The sequence below is a fragment of the Hippopotamus amphibius genome, chromosome 2 (genome assembly GCF_030028045.1).
Source record: "Hippopotamus amphibius kiboko isolate mHipAmp2 chromosome 2, mHipAmp2.hap2, whole genome shotgun sequence".
In the NCBI taxonomy this organism is placed as follows: Eukaryota; Metazoa; Chordata; class Mammalia; order Artiodactyla; family Hippopotamidae; genus Hippopotamus; species Hippopotamus amphibius.
The window spans coordinates 171,242,960-171,263,571 of NC_080187.1; the positions used below are offsets into that span (position 1 = coordinate 171,242,960).

A 20,612-nucleotide genomic window follows, 5' to 3' on the forward strand; every position below is an offset into this window, starting at 1 on the left:
ATGTTTCTTTCTTTCTTTCCCTTCTAAGGGAAGGAGACACATGTCCAGTATGTTTAGTCATAGCATAAAGAAGAGCTTAAACTCACATCTGCTAAAGAAATTATCCTGTGGACTTAGCAGCATGGAAATAAGGCATTGAGGACTCAGGTTTCTGGGCTCCAGGACCTCTACTGGTCAATACCACATCCTACAGTCCCCACCTTGTACTCCTGGGTTCCTGCTCTAGGCTGAAACAAGTGGTCTGCTCTGAGTCATCATCTGTGGGTACCCGTGTGGTCACTGCATGTTTCTCACGCAGTCACCTAGAGAACGTCATCAGGCAGACAGGGTGGGGGCAGGGCAGCTTTCATAGAAAGCCTTCTATGATGAAACATCACAAAACCAGAGGGGAACACGAGATCACTGAACCCACTCACACCTCCTTCCTCTCCTGGGGGGGTACTAAAAGAGAGCAAGAAGGAAGCACCAGCAGTTCGGACCTGGGCAGCCTTCCTGGGAAGATGCAGCCGCTCCTGCTCCTGTTGGCCTTTTTACTGCCCCCCGGGGCAAAGGCAGGTGAGTGACCATCCCCACCCTCAGAGGCCCAACCTCTTACCTAGGTTGGCACAGATCTCCTGCCCTTTCTGCACATCCCTGACCCATCTACCCACCGGGAACATTCTGAACACCAGGTCCTATCCCACCTCATACGAGTGACAGAGCAAAAGCTGTTCTCAAAAAGAGCCAGTGGGTACTATCCCGTCCTCCAGCCCTATCTTTGCTGTCTGGAAAGTGGAACTTTCCTACAAGTGATGGCAGAGGGTCGGAAACTGGAAAAGAAAATAATCAGTTCCCTTGAAGAGGCAGAGTGGGCCTGGCTTCTGCATCTAGGATGACACAGGTGCTCCCCTCATCTTCTAGGATGAGACAGGTGCTCCCCTCAGCATCTGCTCAGCAGACCCCGGAGTTGGTGCTGTTGCCTTTGCTCAGTCCCCAGGCCCCTCAGTCCCTTTCCCCAGCTCTGCTTTTATCCCTAAGCCATGAGTGGCTCCCCTCTTTCAAAGATGAAGCCACTGCTTGGCAGACCTGAACTTCTCTCCCTTCCAGAATCCCAGCACTGGCCCTACCAACAACCCTCACCCAGAGGCCCATTATGCTGGGGGCGGGGCGGCAGGGGGAGTGGTCGTTCCTTCACGCAGCCAACAGATACTTATTGGGTACTTACTATGTGTCAGGCCCTGGGAAATAGGACATGATGACATCTAGATCCCTAAAGTCCTGTGCACTGGAAAGCAGAGCTATCCTAGACATCACAGGATGACAGGCCCCTTAGAAACTCATTGAAACAAAGCATAGTCAGAAGAGGAGTGTTCAGAAACCTCTGGGACTTTGCTGTCCCTAAAACAGATATGTTCACCTCCAGTTATGTGTGGAAGACAGGTTCACAGTCCCAGACTGCTGCTCTTCCCTTTTCTAGAGGACATTGTGGCCCCTCCCTCCACCCAAAACTCCAGGCCAGGCTGGACCCCCAGTGCCCAGCAGATCTGAGCATCGGGCTAATGCCTGCAAGGTATGCTCAGTGGGTGCACACAAGCAGAACCGCCTTTTCTTTCAGGGGAGATCATCGGGGGCCATGAGGCCAAGCCCCACTCCCGCCCCTACATGGCGTTTCTTCAGATCTGGCACCAGGATGTCCAGAGTAGGTGTGGTGGGTTCCTGATTCGAGAGGATTTTGTGCTGACAGCTGCTCACTGCTGGGGAAGGTGAGGAGCAGGAAGTAGCCCAGCCCTCCTGAAAACCCCTGGAAGGGGGCCCTGCCTTTTTTGCCAGGAGCATCCAGGCTTCTAGGAACACCTGAGCTGGGAGGGCTCCTGAGAGGGCGAGAAAGAGGGCAGGGCCAGATGGGGCAGGTCAGTGCCAGAGGCATTGCCCAAGTAAGAAAGACTAGAGATAGGGCATGCCCCCATACCAGAACTCAAACTAATGAAGTTTCACAGGTTTTCCTGGGGCTAACTGACCATTGACAACCATTGTGCCCTTACCAATGGCTCCAGATTCTGACCTTGGCTGCCAAGAAACAGAGGGCACAGAGAGCTCAGCCCCCAGGGCCCTGCTGTTACCTGGATTTCCCCTCAGCTGCAGCCCTGCCCTGGTGTCACCTGCCTTCATGGCTCCTGGGCTGTATCTCCTGTGATTCGACCTCCTGCTCTGCTCTCCGTGTAGCTCAATCAATGTCACCCTGGGGGCCCACAACATCAAGAAGAAGGAGAGGACTCAGCAAGTCATCCCAGTGAGAAGAGCCATCTGCCACCCAAACTATGATAAGAAGAACTACTCCAATGACATCATGTTACTAAAGGTAAACCTCCCCGTGTCTCCTGTCCTCCTGGGAACAGATCATTTCCTCTCCCACTACCACCCATCCCTTTTCTCCCTGCCATCTGGCTGCCTGAACAGTCCCTGTGGCTCAGGTGACAGGGAAGACACTGCAGCATCATTGCCGTGTCCAGGCCCGGGGACCCTGGCTGAGCTGGACTCTCTTGCCTCTTCCCATCAGCTGGAGAGAAAGGCCAAGCTGACTGCAGCTGTGAGGCCCCTCAGTCTGCCCAGGGGCAAGGCCCGGGTGAAGCCAGGACAGGTGTGCAGTGTGGCCGGCTGGGGGCAGGTCGCAATGGGCACCTACTCAGACACACTGCAGGAGGTAAAGCTGACCCTGCAGGAGGATCAGAAGTGTGAATCCCACTTACACAATTATTACAACAATGCCGTTCAGCTGTGTGTGGGGGATCCAAAGGAAAAGAAAGCTTCCTTTAAGGTGAGAATGACAAGCTACCTTGCTTGGCTCAGCAGGGTGGGATGTTTGCAGAAGTCTGGGACCTGGGAACCCAAGCAGTGGGGGAACTGCCTCAGCCTCTAGGCTGGGACCTTTCTCTCCAGGAAGGGAATGGGGAACAGGCAGACCTGGGAGTGCCTAGGGCAACTGCAAGCCTACAAAAGACCTACGGTGAACCCAAACCCGGTGCTCCCCTGGAAGGGGGAATATACAACACACTGAGGCACAGGTGTTAGAAAACTGGGCCCCTGAGGGTGCGGGAGTTAAAACCAGGTGCCTCCTCAGAGCTGGGGCCCACCTTGCTCAATGAGCTCATCCTCCCTGATGAGTGGCAGCCCCACCCACCTGCCTCCATGTCCTTCAACAGCAGCCTGGAGCCAGCAGTCCCACAGCATCTTGATAGGGGAAGGATCCAAGACCCGGGGGAGGAGAGGGGGCTGCCACCTGGGTGAAGTGAAGCAGTGACAATGTCCAGGGTCAGGGCTCAGCAGCCGAGGGGACCACGGGGGCCTGCCCTGCCCTCTGATCTCCTCCACGGAGGCCATGCAAGGTGCCTCCTCTGAGAAGGGGCGTGGGATGGCAGCGGGGCTGGACCAGGAGGAGAGCTGGCTCAGTCCTTCCCCTTCTCTGTCCTCAGGGGGACTCTGGGGGCCCGCTCGTGTGTGACAAAGTGGCCCAGGGCATTGTCTCCTATGGACAAAAGAATGGGTCACCTCCACGGGCCTGCACCAAAGTCTCAAGTTTCCTGCTCTGGATAAAGAAAACCATGAAAAGCCTCTGACTGCAGGAACCAGACCTCCTTCCCTGCTGTGATCCAGAATCACGCTGCAGATGGGGATGCCAGCAGATGAATAAATGTCTCTCCGCTGAGCAGGAAGGCCTGGTTTCTTCTTTATTCTTTCACCCTTACTCACAGGCACCCACTCGGTGCTTCAAAAGCCAATGACACAATTCTGCAGGTTTCTGCTTCCTCCTCTGCCCCCTCCCACCATCTCGTCCCCTAAACCCCATGCAAAGCTGTTACCCAGGTCCTGCTGACCCACACCTGTCTTTCAGGGCCTGCCCTCCTGCCAGCACTGAGGCTGAGCACCATCAGGGGAAATCATGAACCTCTCTGGTCCTGGGGCTCAGGGTGAGCTTCTCAGCTCCTGGCCCTGTTACATGGCAGGGAGGAGGGGATCACACCATGGGTCTTGGACACCAAGCAGGCACAGCCCCACCCACTGGGGAGAGGACGGGCCTTCCTGAGCAGACACTTCCCTCCCACAGCCAGGGAAGCTGGCGCAGAGCAGGGGTGGGTCCCTTGAGAAGCTCCTCATTCTCACCTAGGCTGAGTGTCCTCCCTGCCCTCCTCCGAGCTCAGGGCCCAGCTCTGCCTCCCTCTCCTGGCTGCCCCTTCTCCATCCCTGCTCACCACCTCAAGTGCTCAGATCAACCAGCTCCTGTCCCCTCCAGACCCCTTCCTCATAGCCCTCCCGCCCAGGACTTCACAAGCTCCGTGGGGTTCCAGCAGGGCCTCAGCGCTGAGATGCCAGCCCAGCTCATGCCCTGGAAGAGAGGACAGGGGTCTCAGAGGGACCAGGCCTGTGCTGGCACCAGGCAGGGCCCATGGAGGGATGTCTCTCCAGAGCCCTTGGTCCCATCACTCACCTGGGCAGGGCCAGCTCAACCCCTCACATGCAGCCCAGTGCCCCCGACGTGTTCTGGTCCACTGGCCATCATGTCACTCAGCAGCCTGAGTCACTTTCAGCCTGTCCCTTTAGTTACTGCTGGCCTCTAGGCTAAGGTTCTCTGTAGGTCACCTGGGCTTTTTGAGTTAGAAAGGCATCCTGTCCCCAGTAGGACTGAGTAAGAAAGGACTTTTGTCTTTAGGAGGAGTAAAATGCACAGTGTTTTTCACCAGTCAACACAAATGCTCACTGAGTAGCTACTAAGTGCTAGACATTGGGGTTGAACAGTGGACATAAGACAGGTTCTATCATCTGAGCCCAGGTCAAACTGACACTGTTGACTTCCATCCAAATCATCTGACTCCCTTCCGTCCATCACATGAGTCCACCTGAGGGGCTGAGATCTCTGTGGGAAGACACAGGGAGAAAGCATTTGTGTTTATTTCTATTGCTGGTTACACTCTGTAGGAGTGTTATCACACGTGATTCTAGAACAACAGTCATTTGGTTTCTAGATATGAAGATACTGCTCTGCTCACTGGAGCATCCTTGTCCCCTACGGGAGAGGACAGCAGGGGAGGAGGGAGAAGGAACAAGGACAGCCTTATTTCTTTTCCTGTAAAAGTAGCAGGTAGGAATTCATTGCACACATTCAAATGGTAGGAAAACCCATATGACGTATTTGCTTGAAAGCAATCAGAATCTGAGTCCAAACACTCATCTAGTTGGATGGGCCAGAAACACAATCCCTGTCATGACTGCAAGCTCCTCGCTGTGCAGATTCAATCTGGAATCAGGGAGGCCCACATGGTCTGGACAAATGGAGAAATATCTCTGCTCTTTAGGCCACCAGCCTAGCCTTACTACTGCATCCATACAGTCCTAGACGACCTACACTTTTCAACCTTAGGAAGATATTGGCTTGGAGGCCACATGTAGATTATGTGATGTTTTTCTGAGCAAGGATCTCCCTCTGTAGGGCTCACCTCTCCAGAAACTCCCAGCAGCCATCTCTGCAAGGTTTTGCACTGCTATGCGGCACTGCCTGGGAGCTGAGCATCAGTTGCAGCTCTGCACTGGTGCCGTCCTGCCCCAAACACACACCACCACGCTCCTCTGCAGCATGGGGTCAATACTCTGGATCCCTCAAAGGCGCGCCCTTTCACATGTGGTTGTGCACAAAGCATGAAGCAACATAATCTCCTAATGTCCAGGGCACTTTTACAAAGGAAGAGAAGTGATGCTACACAGCTTCTGATTTAGAGCTGAAAAAAAAAAAAAAAAACCCTAAGCCATACTGGACAGCTACATATAAAGAATAAAATTAGAACCTTTTCTCACACCATACAAAACATGAATTCAAAATTTATTAAAGACCTGAAACCATGCAATTCTCAGAAGAAAAAATAAGCAGTATACTCCTTGGCATAGGTCTTGGCAATTTTTTTTTTAATATTTCTCTTCAGGCAAGGGAAAGAAAATAAACAAATGGGACCTAATTAAACTTATAAGCTTTTGCAAAGCAAAGGAAACCATCCTCAAAACGAAAAGGCATCTTACTGAATAGGAGACACTATTTGCAAATGGTATGTCTGATAAGTGGTTAATATCTAAAATACATAGCAAATAACCCAACTGAAAAGTGGGTAGAGCACAGGGAACTATATTCAATATTCTGAGACAAACCATAATGGAAAAGAATATGAAAAAGAATATGTATATATATGTATAACTGAATCACTTTGCTGTACAGCAGAAATTAACACAACATTGTAAATCAACTATACATCAATTTAAAAAGTTTTTTTTAATGGGCAGAGCATCTGAATAGACATTTTTCCAAAGAAGACATGCAGATGGCCAACAGGTACATGAAAAAATGTTCAACATCACTAATCATCAGGTAAATGCAAAGCAAAATCACAATGAGATATCACCTCACACTTCTCAGAATGGTTACTGTCAAAAAGGAAAGGGGCTTCCCTGGTAGCACAGTGGTTAAGAATCTGCCTGCCAATGCAGGGGACATGGGTTTGATCCCTGGTCCAGGAAGATCCCATATGCCATGGAGAAACTAAGCCCGTGCACCACAACTACTGAGCCTGCTCTCTAGAGAGCCACAACTAATGATAAGCACACACTCTGCAACTACTGAAGCCTGCTCGCCTAGCATCTGTGCTCTGCTACAAGAGAAGCCACTGCAGTGAAAAGCCCACACACTGCAATGAAGAGTAGCCTCCACTCTCCACAACTACAGGAAGCCCCTGCACAGCAAATAAGACCCAACACAGCCAATAAATGAAAATAAATAAATAAATAAAGTAAATAAATTTATTTAAAAAAAAAAGACAAGAAGTAACAAATGTTAGCAAGGATGTGTTGAAAAGAAAAAAACCAGTATACTGCTGGTAGGAATGTAAATTGGTACAGACGCTATAGGAAAACAGTACTGAGGTTCCTCAAATAATTAAAAATAGAACTACCATATGACTGAGCAATTCCACTCCTAGTTAAATATTGGAAGAAAACAAAAACACTAAATCAAAAAGTTATATGCACCCCAATGTTTATAGAAGTATTATTTACAATAGCCAGGCTATGGAATCAACCTCAGTGTCCATCAAAAGATGAAAGGGTAGAAAAGATTTGGCATATATATACACAAAAGAATATACACAGCCATAAAAAAAAAATGAAAATTTGCCATTTGCAAAATCATGGATGGACCTGGAAGTTATTATGTTTAGTGAAATAAATCAGACAGAGAAAGACAAATACTGTACATTTTCACTTAAATGTGGAATCTAAAATATAAAACAAGTGAATGTAATAAAACAGAAACAGACTCAGAGATACAGAGAAATGCAATAAATGTAATAAAACAGAACGCAATAAAACAGAAACAGACTTCCAGCTACAAAGAAAAAACTAGTGGTTACCAGAGGGGAGAGGGTAGTGGGAGAAACAAGATAAAGTTAGATAATTAAGAGGTACAAACCACTAGGAATGAAATAAATAAGATACAAGGATGTAATCTACAGCACAGGAAATATAGCCAATATTTTATAATAACTTTACATGGAGTAAAAACTATAAAAATATGGAATGCTATGTCACACACTGGAAAATAATATAATATTGTAAATCAACCATACTTTAAATTTCAAAAAGTGACTAAATGGAAAAGAATTTATATTAATTTCTTACATGGATTATTGACTACTTAAGGCAAAAAAATGCTTTAGTATTTATGGCATATAGTGGTGAAGTGTATGACAAAAAAAAAACTCAAAGGATAAGAAGGAAGACAAATGGAAACATATCATTACAAAGTCCATATATGAAGTGGTATAGCATTAATTCAAAGTTGGCTGTAATATGTGAAGAGGCATATTTTAATCCTAGAGTTACAGTTAAAATAATATATAGATATATAACTAAAAGCCAATAAAGATGAGTTACAACAAAATAAAGCAGGAAAAGTAGGGCAAAAGAACAAAGAATAAATCAAACAACCATAATAAATCAAATACACTAATAGAAATCAAATAACCATACAATATTCTTCAATCCAACCCTATCAGTAGTTGCATTAAATATAAGCAGATTAAATACCCAAAATGGCAGAGATTATCAGTCTGGATAAAAAATGCAAGACCCAATTTTGTGCTGTTTACAGGAGAAACATCTTAAATACAAAGACGTGGACAGGAGGAAAGTAAACTTAGAGGGGGAAAAGATGTATCCTGCAACACCAATTAAAAAAAAAAAAGCATCACCTGTGGTATATGCTGTTTAACTAGAATTTTCGGCCATCTGAGAGATGAGACAGAGTAGAATAATTATTTCCTTTTTTCCTTATCTTATTTCTGTTTATCTCACTAAGAGTGAAGTTGAGACGCTTTATTATTTTATATATATATCTTACTGTAATCTCTCAGTTCTTTTGCCCATTCTACTATCAGGTTTTTGGTCTGTTTCTTATGGATTTAGAGACCTTTGTATATTAGATAGATTAGCTCCTGAATTGTGATATATGTTGTGATAATTATTTTACAAGTTTGCTGCCTGTAGCTCGAATTTTCTTACACTCTTTTTTGATATACAAATATTAAAAAATTATTTTTTTTTCAAATCATAAATTATTTATCAGTCTTTCTTTTAAAGTTTCTGGATTTAGAGTCATTGCTAGAAAGCCTCTCCCCACTCTCATTTCATAAAGGAATTTGCCCGTGTTTTCTTCTAGTGCATGTATGCTTTTATATTATATACTTGAGTACACAAATATCTCATCTATTTGGACTTTATTCTGGTGGTTTCTGTGAAATATTACTCCAACTTATCTCTTAACAAATGACTATCCAGTTATCCTTAAATCATTTATTAAAAGTCCATATTTTCCCTCATGATTTGACATGCTACCTTATTATAAACTACATTTCCATATGTACTTGTGAAAGTTTCTAATTTTACCATTCTGTTTCACTAGTCTCTCTGTCTGTTCATGATTCAGCACCACACTGTCTTCCGGAAAGAAATTTTATAGGGGTTTTTAACATCTGATAGGCTACCCTCTCCCTTACTATTCCTTTTTCTTTTTGACATAATTTCCCTAGTGATTCTTTTATGCTTCTTATCCACATAAATTTTAGAAATTACCTAGAATTTGTCTAACACCAGGAGATAATTTGGGTGGCTTTTCTTAATCACATTATATGTATTATTTTTATAATCACATTTATATATTAGCTTTGGGAGAATCAGTACCTTTTTGGTGAAGATCCACCCTATCTGAGAACTAAGAATATTTTGATGTTTCTAAAAGTCTGTTTTTGTGTTCTTCAGAAGGACTTTAACATTTTGCACAAATAGGCTTTTCATAATTCTGGTTAGGTTTTTTTGGAGCATCTCATCTTTATTTGTTGCTACAGTAAAGATTTTCTTTTCAATTGTATCTTCAAACTGGTGATTATTTGTATGTGTGAAAGGTACAGATTTCCTTCTAATTTGGAAACAATCTCCAGCTTAGAGAAAAGTTGCAACTGCAATACAAAAACTTCTGTTTTCCAGTAAATTTGCAAGTAAATTTACTGACATGGTCCTTCATCATTTCTCAAATATTTTAGAGTGTATTTCTACAAACAAGGACACTCTTACATAACCACAGGCCAAAAATCAAACCTCGGAAATTAACACTGATGCCACCAATACCACCTAATCCTCAGACAGTGAGAAACCTGGCTCCTTAGCTTAATATGTTGGCTGATTAGTCCCCACAGAGATTTATATAACAGATCTCTCATCCAATTCTCCAAGTGTGTTCCCTGCTCCCACCACCCAGGCTCTGCTGATTCACGTCAGGCAGCCCCTTCATACCATTGCCCACCTCACCCTATTTGTCCTGCTCGAACACATCACACCAGACTTCCCCTCCCCACCCGTGAAGGCCCATAAATCCCCCTTGAGCTCCAATACCACCTACTAGTGCCAGCCCTTTGTGTGAACACCCTCCTCACCCGACTTGGACATCCACTCCCCGCCTCACATGTATCCTCATACCTCATCCAGGCTGCCCAGTGCAGGCTGTCCGAGACCATGTAGGGCGTGGAGTGTGTCCACGCAGGAGAGAGGCCTGGTGTGGACACATTCCCACCCCACACTCTGCCCTGGTTCACCGGGGCTCCCCTGCCACAATGCCTACCGACAGTGTGCTTCCTTTCTGTAGCTAAGGTTTTGTTACTTCTTAAGACACTTGGCATCAACATGTTTAGAACCAAAAGTATTTTCAATTCCATGACTCTCTCCTTCATTTCCCTTATGGGGACATGATCAGGATACTCTGTTTACAAATGGTACAGGCACATCAGAATGCAATTCTCTGGATAGAGGTGCGGGGATTCTGTGTTGGCTCCCTGGCATCCATTCTCACTTCATGTGGTATCAGTAATTCATTAAAAAGAGTAACTTGGGAGACAGACAACCTTCTTCCATTCTCAGTACACGTGGGTTGGACAGAGCAGGCCCCAACCTACCCAAAGGCTCTGACCTAGGCTTAGCCAGATCGGTGGTTTCAGCTCCTCTGACCAACTCTCCAGGCACCTAAAGCAGTGGGGCAGATTCTGCTTTGCTCTGACTGCCATTGTGAACCTCCCATCCCACAGGCTCTTCTTAGGTGACTGCAATACACCTCCTGCTGGGAATTGGGGTCTATGGCCCCTCCTTTTTTATCTGGTGGGGGCTCTTGATTGCCTCAAGCAGTGGAATATGGTAGAATAGATGTCATATGACATTGAAGTCTAGGTATTTAAAAGAATCCAGCTGCTGCCTGGCTTGTTTTTTAGATGCTCACTGTGCAGAAGCCAACCACCATGTTGTGAAGGAACCAAACAATCCCATGAACTGAGACTACTTGAAGGGTCCTCGTGGACAGAAACCAACGTGCCCAGTGGACACCCAACACCAATCACTGGGTGTGTGTGAGGGAGAATTCAAGTGACTTAGCCTCCAGGATTCAGGACCCCCTGTCACCAAGGCTGTCCACACTGTACCCTGATGAAAATGCAGATTCATGGGTATAAGCAATGTTGTTGCTTAAACCACTCAGTGCTTTAGTAACTGGAAGAAGCCCTCATCAGCATCACCCTCACACCATTCTGTCCATCCCATACCACGGATCTCAGCATCCGTGTCTGATCATGATGGTGTGTCTCCTCCACCAGAAGCAAGAAATCTTATCTCCAATGTTTCCCACAATCTCACACAAAAACAGCCTCAATAAGCATCATCTTGGGGATCTAAGAGAACCACGGAAATGAAGACATCTCTGATCTATCTTCATGAGACCCAGGTTTCTGAGGCTTAGGGACCTGCTATTGGCTGGTACAACATCTCCAACTACACCTATTTGTAGATGCCTTTCCTGTTTTCTGTTGCTATGATGGCACTGAGCCAAGAGCTAGGGGTGCTTCCGTGGTGACAGAGAAGTTCACACTCTACTCAGAACCCAGGACTTGATCAGACAGTGCTGTGAGGCTTTCGGAGAAGCCTCATGCGATAAAGGCGACAACAACACAGGAGACACTCCTGGAAAAAAGAACAGAAGGAGGCAGCAGCAGCTTAGATCTGGGCAGCCTTCCTGCAGAGATGTTCATGCATCTGCTCCTAGTGGCCCTTTTCTGTCCCCCACTGGGGATGCAGGGTGGTGGGTGACTGTCCCCACCCTCAGAGGCCCAGTCCCACCCCACACTGGCACAGCCCTGCTCAGGGGCTACACTCACACACGTCCTGGCCCTGGTCCCTCCCCAGGAACTTTCTGAACTCAGGTCCAGACTTTGGCCCAATGAGCACAGTGGTCAGGCTGGAATCTTTCTTCCAGGGAAAATCATCGGGGGCCATGAGGTAAAGCCTCACTCTCATCCCTACATGGCGTTTCTTTGGTACCAGATCTCAGAGGAAACTTTCATCTGTGGGGGTTTCCTCGTGCGTGAGGACTTCGTGCTCACTGCTTGGGAAGGTGAGGAGCAGCGCCTGGCCCCATCCCTCCACAGACCCCTCACAGGGAAACCCCTTCACAGGGGCTGCAGACCTGGGCCACCAGGTAACATAGGAGAGCTCTTTGGAGGAAGGTGAGCTTTGGGGAGAGAGGGACAGGTCAATACAAGTGGCCGGTGGAGAGAAGGCACCGATCCAAGGTGCGAAGGAAGAAAGGAAGCCAAGCTGGCATCAGGGATCCCAGAGTGCAAATGTGAGAAGGCCACGGTTTTCCTCAGAGAGAGTCAAGCTCTGTGCAGAACTGAACACCCTAAATGGCTTCAGGAACCGCCACCCAGCCAGGCTGCCAGGAAGCACACAGCACAGAGATGCTCAGCCCCAGGGCCCATCACCTAGAATCCTCTCCCCTCCAGTCCCGCCCTGCCCCAAGGTGTGCACTTTCCTTACGGCTCCTGGCCTGTATCTCCTGTGCCACCACCTCCCTCTCTGCTCTCTGTGCAGCTCCATCACTGTCACCCTGGGGGCCCACAACATCAATGAGCAGGAGAGGACCTGGCAGGTCATCCGGTGAGAAGAGCCATCCCACACCCAGACTATGATCATAATAAGGGGGTCAACGATATCATGTTACAGCAGGTAGGGCACGTGGGTGCACTGGTTCTTGCATACTTTCACCCTGGAGTTTTGCATCCCCCATGACCTCATTCCTATCCCTCCTCTGGTATGACCACGTCTGTGGTCCCAGGGCTGTGAGGAAGGCAATCCCAGACTGTCCCTGCAGTCTTTGTGGGCCATCGGTAGGGTAGAATGCCTCTCCTCTGCTTTCAGCTGACAAGGAAGGCTGACCTGACCACTGCTCTGAGCCTCTTCAGGCTGCCCTGGAGGAGGGAGCTGGTGAAGCCAGGGATGGTGTGCAGTGTGGCCGGCTGGGGGCGCCTGGGCATGAAGGATCCAGTGGCAGAAAAACCACAGGAGGCAGAGCTTGAAGTCCAAAGGGATGAGGAATGCATCACTCACTACAAAGGACTGTACAACCCTGCCACCCAGATGTGTGTGGGAGACCCGAGAAAAAGGAAGAGTTATTTTGTGGTGAGATCCCCAGCATTATCCATGCAAAGCCCTGGCCACAGCCGAGCTGTGAGCATTCGGGGCAGTGGGAACTGATCACATCCCTGTGTCCCCAGCCTGTCCTCCTATCCAGTCTCTGTCCTGTCTGCCTGGGGGGTGGAGATTGTCCCACAGTCACATATGCACAGAGGCATCCTGGGGGAGGAGAAGGGGGATTGTCAAGGCCAGGCTGAAACCTCAGGACCAACAAGGCCCTGATATCAGCCACCACCCATGGTAGACCCAACATAGACCACCCACCACCATGGCAGCCGAGGGGACCAGATCTGAAGAAGGTCCAGCTCATCCCTTCCTCCCTCTGCCCACGGGGTGACTCCGGGGGTCCCCTCGTGTGTAACGGTGTGGCCCAGGGCATTGTCTCCTTTGGAAACTCAAATGGGACACCCCCAAATATCTACACCCAGAATCTCGAGCTTTCTGTATTGGATCCAAAACACAATGAGCTACTGCAACCTGCAGGGACCAGACTGAGGTGCCCCCGGGATGGATCCCTCCATCTTCTCTCAGGTGGACGTCAGAATGGCACTGGGCCAAGGGGAGGAAGGGGGTGCTGCCTGGAACTTAATAAACTTTCATCTCTTGAGTGGAAACCATTGATTCCTCCTTTATTCACCCAAACACATTCGTTAGGCACCTCCTCTGTCTGGCAACCATCTGTTCCCATTTCGGATCTGTTATGGGCATCCCACTCCAGCACACAACCCGCCCTTCCAACTGTGGAATAAAAATTCCTGCTGCACTGACAGCCAGCCCCCTCCAGGCACACACCCCCAGTGCCAGCTCCCCCTGCCAGGCTGGCCATGAGCTCCATCCGAAAAGGGAGACACCTCCTGAGGAAAATACGACCCCCTTCCCAGGACCCTCCTATCACATCCATATGCCCTCCTCCTCATCCATGCCTACTCCCCTACCCCACCCTGTCCCAGTGTCGATGTGGCAACATAAGACAATCCAGATGTGGAAGGAGGACCACCTGAGAAGCTCTGGGCTTGAGGGGGCACATGTCCACCCTAACAGAGATGGGTGGTTGGCTTTAGAAATGTGTAGTGCACCCCATACAGTGTTCCCTTCCTGCATCAGAGCAGCCAGAGCTCAGAAGCCTGAGAAAGTTTCAGGAGAGCCTTCAGGATTCCCAGGCCCAGATCAAGTGCCTGCCCCAGCTCTGTCTTGGATCCTGGACCCAGGGCCCTTTGCAGTGTCCTGTGTCCTGACAGCACATCCTCCTTCAGCCCCAAGTGACCTTGAGGGTACTCTTCCACCTTGGTCTGAGCCAGCCTCTCCCCACCTCCATGGCTCTCACCTGTGTGTGCATGTGTGTGTGTATAAATACATTTATCTACAAAGGAAACCCACTATATTAAAAATTATTGGTTTCAAGGTATTCTAATGTTTCAAAGGTGTCTTTAACCTATAGTTTATTGAGTAAATTTTTCTTTTATTTTTCAAGAATCTCCGATATTACAAATTCAGAAAAGCAACCTCATTTTGTTAACATGCAGGTTAGAGAAGGCTGGGCTGAAGAAAAAAGTGGTTTGCTGAATGTTTGCATGGTGAGTGAGCTTCAGCTATGAAAAAATATGTTTGGGTATAAAAGTAACACATATTCATCATAACTTATTCATCATAGAGAGACAATTAAATACAGAACATATGAATAAGGAAATTAAAATTACCAAGAATTCCAATATCCCAAGATCATCATCTTAGTGCTTAAGCATGCTTCCTTCGTCTCTCTTTCTGTCTATTCATAAGATGCCATTGCTTTAACTCACTTGGATTGGGTTGTTTAGAACTCCTCATGCCTTCCTTGCCATCACTCTTCCTTCTGTCCTCATACTAGTGAGAGTGGTGAGACCATCTGCAAGTGTTTAGGATTTACAGGCCCCGGGATGTGAGAGACGTGGTTCTCTGGACACTGGACAGAGAATACTTAGTGGGTCATAATTATTAGGATGACCGGCACCTGTCTCCCCTTCACTGCACACCTGTGACCAGCATTACTGGAGAGGAAGCCCCTCCCACTCACAGGCACCTGATTTGGACGGGACAGCCCCCATCTCAGCTCGAGGGGTCCTAATACCTCAGCACAGCCCAATCAGGATACCGAATGATAAAGGACCCAGGGATGGTTGGTTTTGGTCCGGTGAATATCAAGTCAAGATTTTGTTCAAAATTGTGGGATAAGAAAAGCTCTCTTTGTCGCATAACATCTACACTTAAAGACGCATCTCTAAACACTTCAAAAATATGAGGCTGGATTGGTGACAAGACAGGAAATGGGGTTGCTGTTTGGGGTACTTGGGTGTGTCCAGGTCTGATTGCTCCTAAAGCAAGTCCAGCCTCTACCTCACACTTGGCACCAAGCAGACCCCTCCCCATAGTCCTTCCCATCGTGTCCTCTACCCACACATTCTAGGTCTGCTCCAGCCGACAGTCAGCTTCTCAAGGGCAGGAGCTGCCTCTCTCATACCCCTGGACCTTGCCTACTGAGGAATTGTTCATGATTTCATCAGAGTCAAAAAAGAGCTAAGAGTGGAGAAATGAAGATATACTTGACTCAGTCACCGAGGGGCTCCTGGGATCCAGCCCCTCTGCTGGCTGCACCACAGCCTTCACTTTCTTGTTCTTTCTTCTTCCTTTGTGACTCAGCAGTGGGGGTGCAAGTGTGGTGACAGTGTTGCTCTCAAGTGATGCACTGCAGAGAACGTGGACCACCACACTGCATTCTGACACCCGGCTCGGGAGAGCACAGGTCTGGGAGTTCTGTGTGGGCCCTGAGCTGCCCCTCCTCCCTTCCCCTGAGTTTTGTGTCTTGAAGAAAGAAACACCAGCAGCTGTGACCTGGGCAGACCTTCAGGGACGATGCAGCCACTCCTGCTCCTGATGGCCTTTCTTCTGCCCCCTGGGCTGGGACGGGTGAGTGACAATCCCCAATCCTGAGGCTTGAGCCCATCTCACTAAACCCCCTGTAGTCCTGACCCTTCTGGCCAGCTCAAATTTCTGAACCCCAGCTCCCATCCCCAACCCAGACTAACAAGTTCGATGCTGCATAGACACTCAGTAAGGATGGATGGCAGGAAGGAAGGGTTTTCACTGAAAGCTTTTGTGAGACTAAGCCTTTCTCTTACCACCGGGAAAGTAGGTTGTGCATTTCGCAGAGGATGTGAAGCTACAAAACACAGGTATTGAAAATCCCTCACTCCAACCCAGGAAACGGCAGCTCAAGTGAATCCACTACAGTATAAGAATTGTCACTGGACCCAGCTTAAGAACTAGGGAAATTTCTCAGTGCCTCCCACACCTCAGTGTCTGCCCAAGAGAGGAGCTGAGGGTGCGACCGATCAGAAGTAGCTAGACGACAGCCCCCAAAGCTCTCTGGGTGCCTTGACTCTGCCCCAGGCCTCAAGCAGCCCATTTTCTGCCCCACCTCCCCTGCCTCCCAGGCCCTCAGCTGCCCCACTGTCTTTGGCAATGGCCTCCCCCCATCCCTGTGGCCTTGACTCCCACCAGCACTATCCCCACCAAACCTCAGCCAAAAGCTAACTGGAGGCCATTCACTCGTGCAACCAAGAAACATCACTCAGATCCTAAGCTGTGTGAGGCCCAAGGACATGAGGATTTTAGAAAAGCCAGCTCCGTACACTCATAAGTAGGTTACTAGCAAATGGCACCAATCAGGACGTTAGCAGAGGCTCAGAGGGGTCAGGGAGACTCAGCGGGAGTGAGGGCTCATCAGGGAGTCCCATCCACGATCCTCCAGGGCTCCACTACCTGGAGGGCAGACCCGTCCTCTTCCCCACCTGTGTCTGAGGGAGGACATGGATAACAAGCACTGACCCCTTCTGAGGGGGATTCTGAGGCTGGAGGTTCAGAAATGTTATCCCAATGCCATGAGAGCGTGTGGGACTCTCCCCTCAGTGTCTGCAGGGTGTTGTGGGCCCACCCCGACTGCCACCTTTCTGAACCTCCCTCCTGACCACAGCTGCTCCTGTCACCCCATTTTCCAGCCTTTTCTGTCAGAGGAGATCATCGGGGGCCACGAGGCCAAGCCTCACTCCCGCCCCTACATGGCGTTTGTTCAGTTTCTGGATAAGGGGAGCTGGAAGAGATGTGGCGGTGTCCTCGTGCAAAAGGACTTTGTTCTGACGGCTGCTCACTGCAGAGGAAGGTGAGGGCAGCAGCCAGCCTACCATTCCTAAGACCCCGACAGGGACCCCGTCCTCCCCAGGGGCTGAGCCCAGGGAACCACTTCCTCACCCCAGGATCTTGGTAACTCAGGACCACAAGAGCTCATCAAACAAGCCATCTTAAGAGCAGCACTAGGGTGACGAAAAGCTGAGAAGTGTGGCAGGTACGTTTTGAGGCCAGTGGGTCAGAGGTGAGAGCAAGAGACTAGGTTGAGAAGCAAGGGCCCACACTGGTCAAATAAAGCATCAGTGGAAGATGAAAGCTTGTGCTAAGAGTCAAAATCCTAACTCAGAGAAATTTCACCATATTCCCTGAGAAAGCTCCCAGGAGCCCTGCCCTCAGGTCATTAAGAAGCACAGGGCACAGGGTCACTCAGCCCCAGGACCATCTGTCACCTCAATTTCCCCTCAGCTGCAGCCCTGCCCTGGTGTCACCTGCCCTTTGTGGCTCCTGGGCTGTATCTGCTGTGACTCCACGATCCCCACACTCCTACTCTGCTTTTTGTGCAGCTCAATCAATGTCACCCTGGGAGCCCACAACATCAAGACGCAGGAGACCACCCAGCAGGTGATCCCAGTGAGACGAGCCATCCCCCACCCAGACTATAATCCTAAGAACTACTCCAATGACATCATGTTACTGCAGGCAAGGACACCTCCCCGCGTCTCCTGCCCTCCTGGGAACAGATCGTTTCCCTATCCACCACCACCCATCCCCCTCCTCCCTCCCATCCTGGTCACCTAACCAGTCCCACTGGCTCAGGTGACAGAGGGGCATTAATGCAGTCTCATCACGGCATCCAGGCCTGGAGGCCATTGGCTGAGCTAACTTCTTGCCTCTTCCCATCAGCTGGAGAGAAAAGCCAAACGGACTGCAGCTGTGAGGCCCCTGAGTCTACCCAGGGGCAAGTCCCGGGTGAAGCCAGGACAGGTGTGCAGTGTGGCCGGCTGGGGGCAGGTGGCGATGGGCACTCAAACCACCACCCTGCAGGAGGCAGAGCTGACAGTGCAGGAGGATCTGGAGTGCGAATCCCGCTTCACTGGCTATTACAACCGGACCACCCAGATTTGTGTGGGGGACCCGAGGAAAGTGAAGACTGTCTACAAGGTCAGCTTTCCCAAATTTAAGCACACAGACCCTGGGGAGAGCAACCTGGGCAGGTCTGGGGAGGGGAGGGCCCATATCTTCACCCTCAGCCTGAGAGCTTGGGCAGCCTGGTCCACGAATCCAATGTCTAGTTTTTTCCCAAGTGGGTCAGGGTGGAGGGTGAGGAAGGATCAGACATCCCACAGCTGTGCTATCACCAGAGTTTCCATGAGGAGTCACAGAATGGTGGACCTGAGTCGAGCTGCAAAGAACAGTCAGAGCCAGGCTGCAGCCCCAGGACTGAGGGTGGTGACCGGGCCCCCTCTGGCCGGGATCTTCCCCACAGCTCCTGATAGAGACCACCCAGCCCAGGGCGGCAGGGAAGACAGGATCTCCCGGGAGGAGCCCCGCTCACCCTTCCTTTCTCTGCCCACAGGGTGACTCCGGCGGGCCCCTCGTGTGCAAAAACCTGGTCCAGGGTACTTTCTCCTATGGAAAGAAGAAGGGGACACCTCCAGGAGTCTTCACCAGGGTCTCACACTTCCTGCCCTGGATAAAGACATCAATGAAGCGCCTCTAACAGCAGCTTGAGGCTGACCTTTTCTGCACTGGCCAACATTCCGGGGCAACGGGAGGAATCCCACAGGGCTTGGCAGTGGCATCACAGGGCCACAATAAACGGATCTCTAGAGTGACTACAACTGAATTCCTATTTATTCACTGAACCACCTCAATATGCAGCCATGCTGCTCCACGCCGCCCTCTGCTGTCCGCTCTGGGTTTTGCGTCCTCCTTCCTCCCCAGCCCTGGCTCCGCCCTAAATCCCATGCTCTCTGTATAGAGCCTCATTGATTTCTCAATCACATCTCTTTGGGGCTTAGCCGTCTGCCAGGGCTGAGTCTAAAGGGCGGCCCATTGAAAAGGACAATCTTCTCTCCCCCACAATGGTCCTCTCTGGGCCTTAGAAATTTCTTACCTTCTCTAAGCCAAGCACTGTCACCAACCCCTCTTCAATTTGGCAGAGCAAAGAGCAGGTCAGAGGAAGGACACTAACTCCAGGGACCTAGGAGGTCAGGGGGCCATACCATGGACACTCAGTCTCCTGTTGCCAGGGCCTCTCTCTCCAGTGAGGGCAGGCTCCTCCCGTTTCCAGGGCTGTCTAGAGCTGAGGAGGCTGGGATGTCCCCATGATGGTGCTCAGCCTCACCAGGGTCCCATCTCCCCACCCTGCCCTGGGCCCAACACAGGACTCAGTCACCCTTGCTCCCTGACTACCAGCCCCTGTTTTCCATGCGAGTGCCCGGGCCACCAGCTCCTTTCCCTTCCAGCTCACCGGGTCTTGGGCCAGCCTCCCTCTCATCTCCCTAACACAGCTCCCAAGGCCCTAAGGGAATTCTCCTCCCTGGCCTGTCCCCACCAAAGTGACTTGCCAGCCAGTACCTGCTGCTTATCAGAGGAGCCAGTACCCACCTCCCACCGGGGTAGGGCCAGTTCAGGCCTTGGGTCCAATCCAGCATCCCCCAGGGCCACAGAGACCTCCAAGCCCTGGGGAGTCACTCAGCAGCCTCAGCCCCTTTCAGCCTGGCCTGGCTTGGACCCCTGACTCTCCCTGTGACAGCCGGGTTATGGCAGCCTTGTGAGCCAGAGGGACCCAGGGCTGCTGGGTGGGATAGTACCACTTTGCCATCCATCACAAGATCTAATGCAGATCTCTCTCTTTGTGCCAGGACATAACAAGCTTTGTCTCTGCCATCAGGAAAGTCACAGTGATGAGAAATTTCCCCTAATTCCCCCGGTGCCTCTCCTTCCCCCCAGGAAGTTCAGTTTGGCACAGATGGGCCTGCATTTGGCATCTGGAAGAAATCTTGTCTTGAAAGTAACTAAATTCTCTGTATTTTACCTGGGGTGCACATTAGAGTTTCACATGCATGATCTTATTTGATTCCAGAAGGGCAATGTGAAATTGGAAGTGGCTTGGAGACCCACAGGTCCTGGCGTTTCCAACCTGTGCTCTGTGGTGTCCGTGTCCGGAGGGGAGGGAGGGAGGAAAGGAAGAGGCAACCAGAACAGCCTGATCTTTAGTTATATTACATGTGGAGGCGTGACCCTCAGTCCACAAATCCATGAAATGCCACAGTTAGAGGGTAACACAGTTCACTGTGACCCAGATGTCCTGTATCCTCAAACAGCACCACCAGTGCATTGGATATGACAGAACACAACAAATTCAGGATAAC

The 20,612-nt window shown here is 49.7% G+C and overlaps 2 protein-coding genes and 1 pseudogene across 5 annotated transcripts; all 3 read left to right on the forward strand.

Annotated features, from left to right (window-relative positions):
- Window positions 1–440: 440 nt before the first annotated feature.
- On the forward strand, window positions 441–3,676 carry LOC130845365 (granzyme B-like). Of its 2 annotated transcripts, XM_057722474.1 has the most exons (5): window positions 441–555; window positions 1,595–1,742; window positions 2,203–2,338; window positions 2,537–2,794; window positions 3,450–3,676. In XM_057722474.1, the coding sequence occupies exons 1-5, from the start codon at window positions 501–503 to the stop codon at window positions 3,591–3,593; spliced, it is 741 nt and encodes a 246-aa protein (XP_057578457.1). In that variant the 5' UTR covers window positions 441–500; the 3' UTR covers window positions 3,594–3,676. The 2 variants fall into 2 exon arrangements, with proteins under 2 accessions (XP_057578457.1, XP_057578458.1); XM_057722475.1 differs by lacking the exon at window positions 2,537–2,794.
- Window positions 3,677–3,916: 240 nt separating this feature from the next.
- On the forward strand, window positions 3,917–13,572 carry LOC130844574 (mast cell protease 3-like; annotated as a pseudogene).
- A 2,380-nt stretch (window positions 13,573–15,952) lies between these two features.
- LOC130845430 (granzyme H-like) lies at window positions 15,953–19,063 on the forward strand. Of its 3 annotated transcripts, none has more exons than XM_057722629.1 (5): window positions 15,953–16,017; window positions 17,109–17,269; window positions 17,799–17,934; window positions 18,139–18,396; window positions 18,812–19,063. In XM_057722629.1, the coding sequence occupies exons 1-5, from the start codon at window positions 15,964–15,966 to the stop codon at window positions 18,953–18,955; spliced, it is 753 nt and encodes a 250-aa protein (XP_057578612.1). In that variant the 5' UTR covers window positions 15,953–15,963; the 3' UTR covers window positions 18,956–19,063. The 3 variants fall into 3 exon arrangements, with proteins under 3 accessions (XP_057578612.1, XP_057578613.1, XP_057578614.1); XM_057722630.1 differs by having other exon boundaries at window positions 15,964–16,021; window positions 17,122–17,269; XM_057722631.1 differs by having other exon boundaries at window positions 15,964–16,017; window positions 17,127–17,269.
- Window positions 19,064–20,612: the final 1,549 nt, after the last annotated feature.

What these genes read in the sequence shown, in the direction of transcription:
- LOC130845365 (XM_057722474.1), top strand. Translation starts at nt 501, where the DNA reads ATGCAGCCGCTCCTGCTCCTGTTGGCCTTTTTACTGCCCCCCGGGGCA. An exon ending in GCCCCCCGGGGCAAAGGCAG is followed by an intron (nt 556 to 1,594) that starts GTGAGTGACCAT and finishes CTTTTCTTTCAG; the next exon opens with GGGAGATCATCGGGGGCCAT. An exon ending in ATGACATCATGTTACTAAAG is followed by an intron (nt 2,339 to 2,536) that starts GTAAACCTCCCC and finishes TCTTCCCATCAG; the next exon opens with CTGGAGAGAAAGGCCAAGCT.
- LOC130845430 (XM_057722629.1), top strand. Translation starts at nt 15,964, where the DNA reads ATGCAGCCACTCCTGCTCCTGATGGCCTTTCTTCTGCCCCCTGGGCTG. An exon ending in GCTGCTCACTGCAGAGGAAG is followed by an intron (nt 17,270 to 17,798) that starts GTGAGGGCAGCA and finishes CTTTTTGTGCAG; the next exon opens with CTCAATCAATGTCACCCTGG. An exon ending in AAGTGAAGACTGTCTACAAG is followed by an intron (nt 18,397 to 18,811) that starts GTCAGCTTTCCC and finishes CTCTGCCCACAG; the next exon opens with GGTGACTCCGGCGGGCCCCT.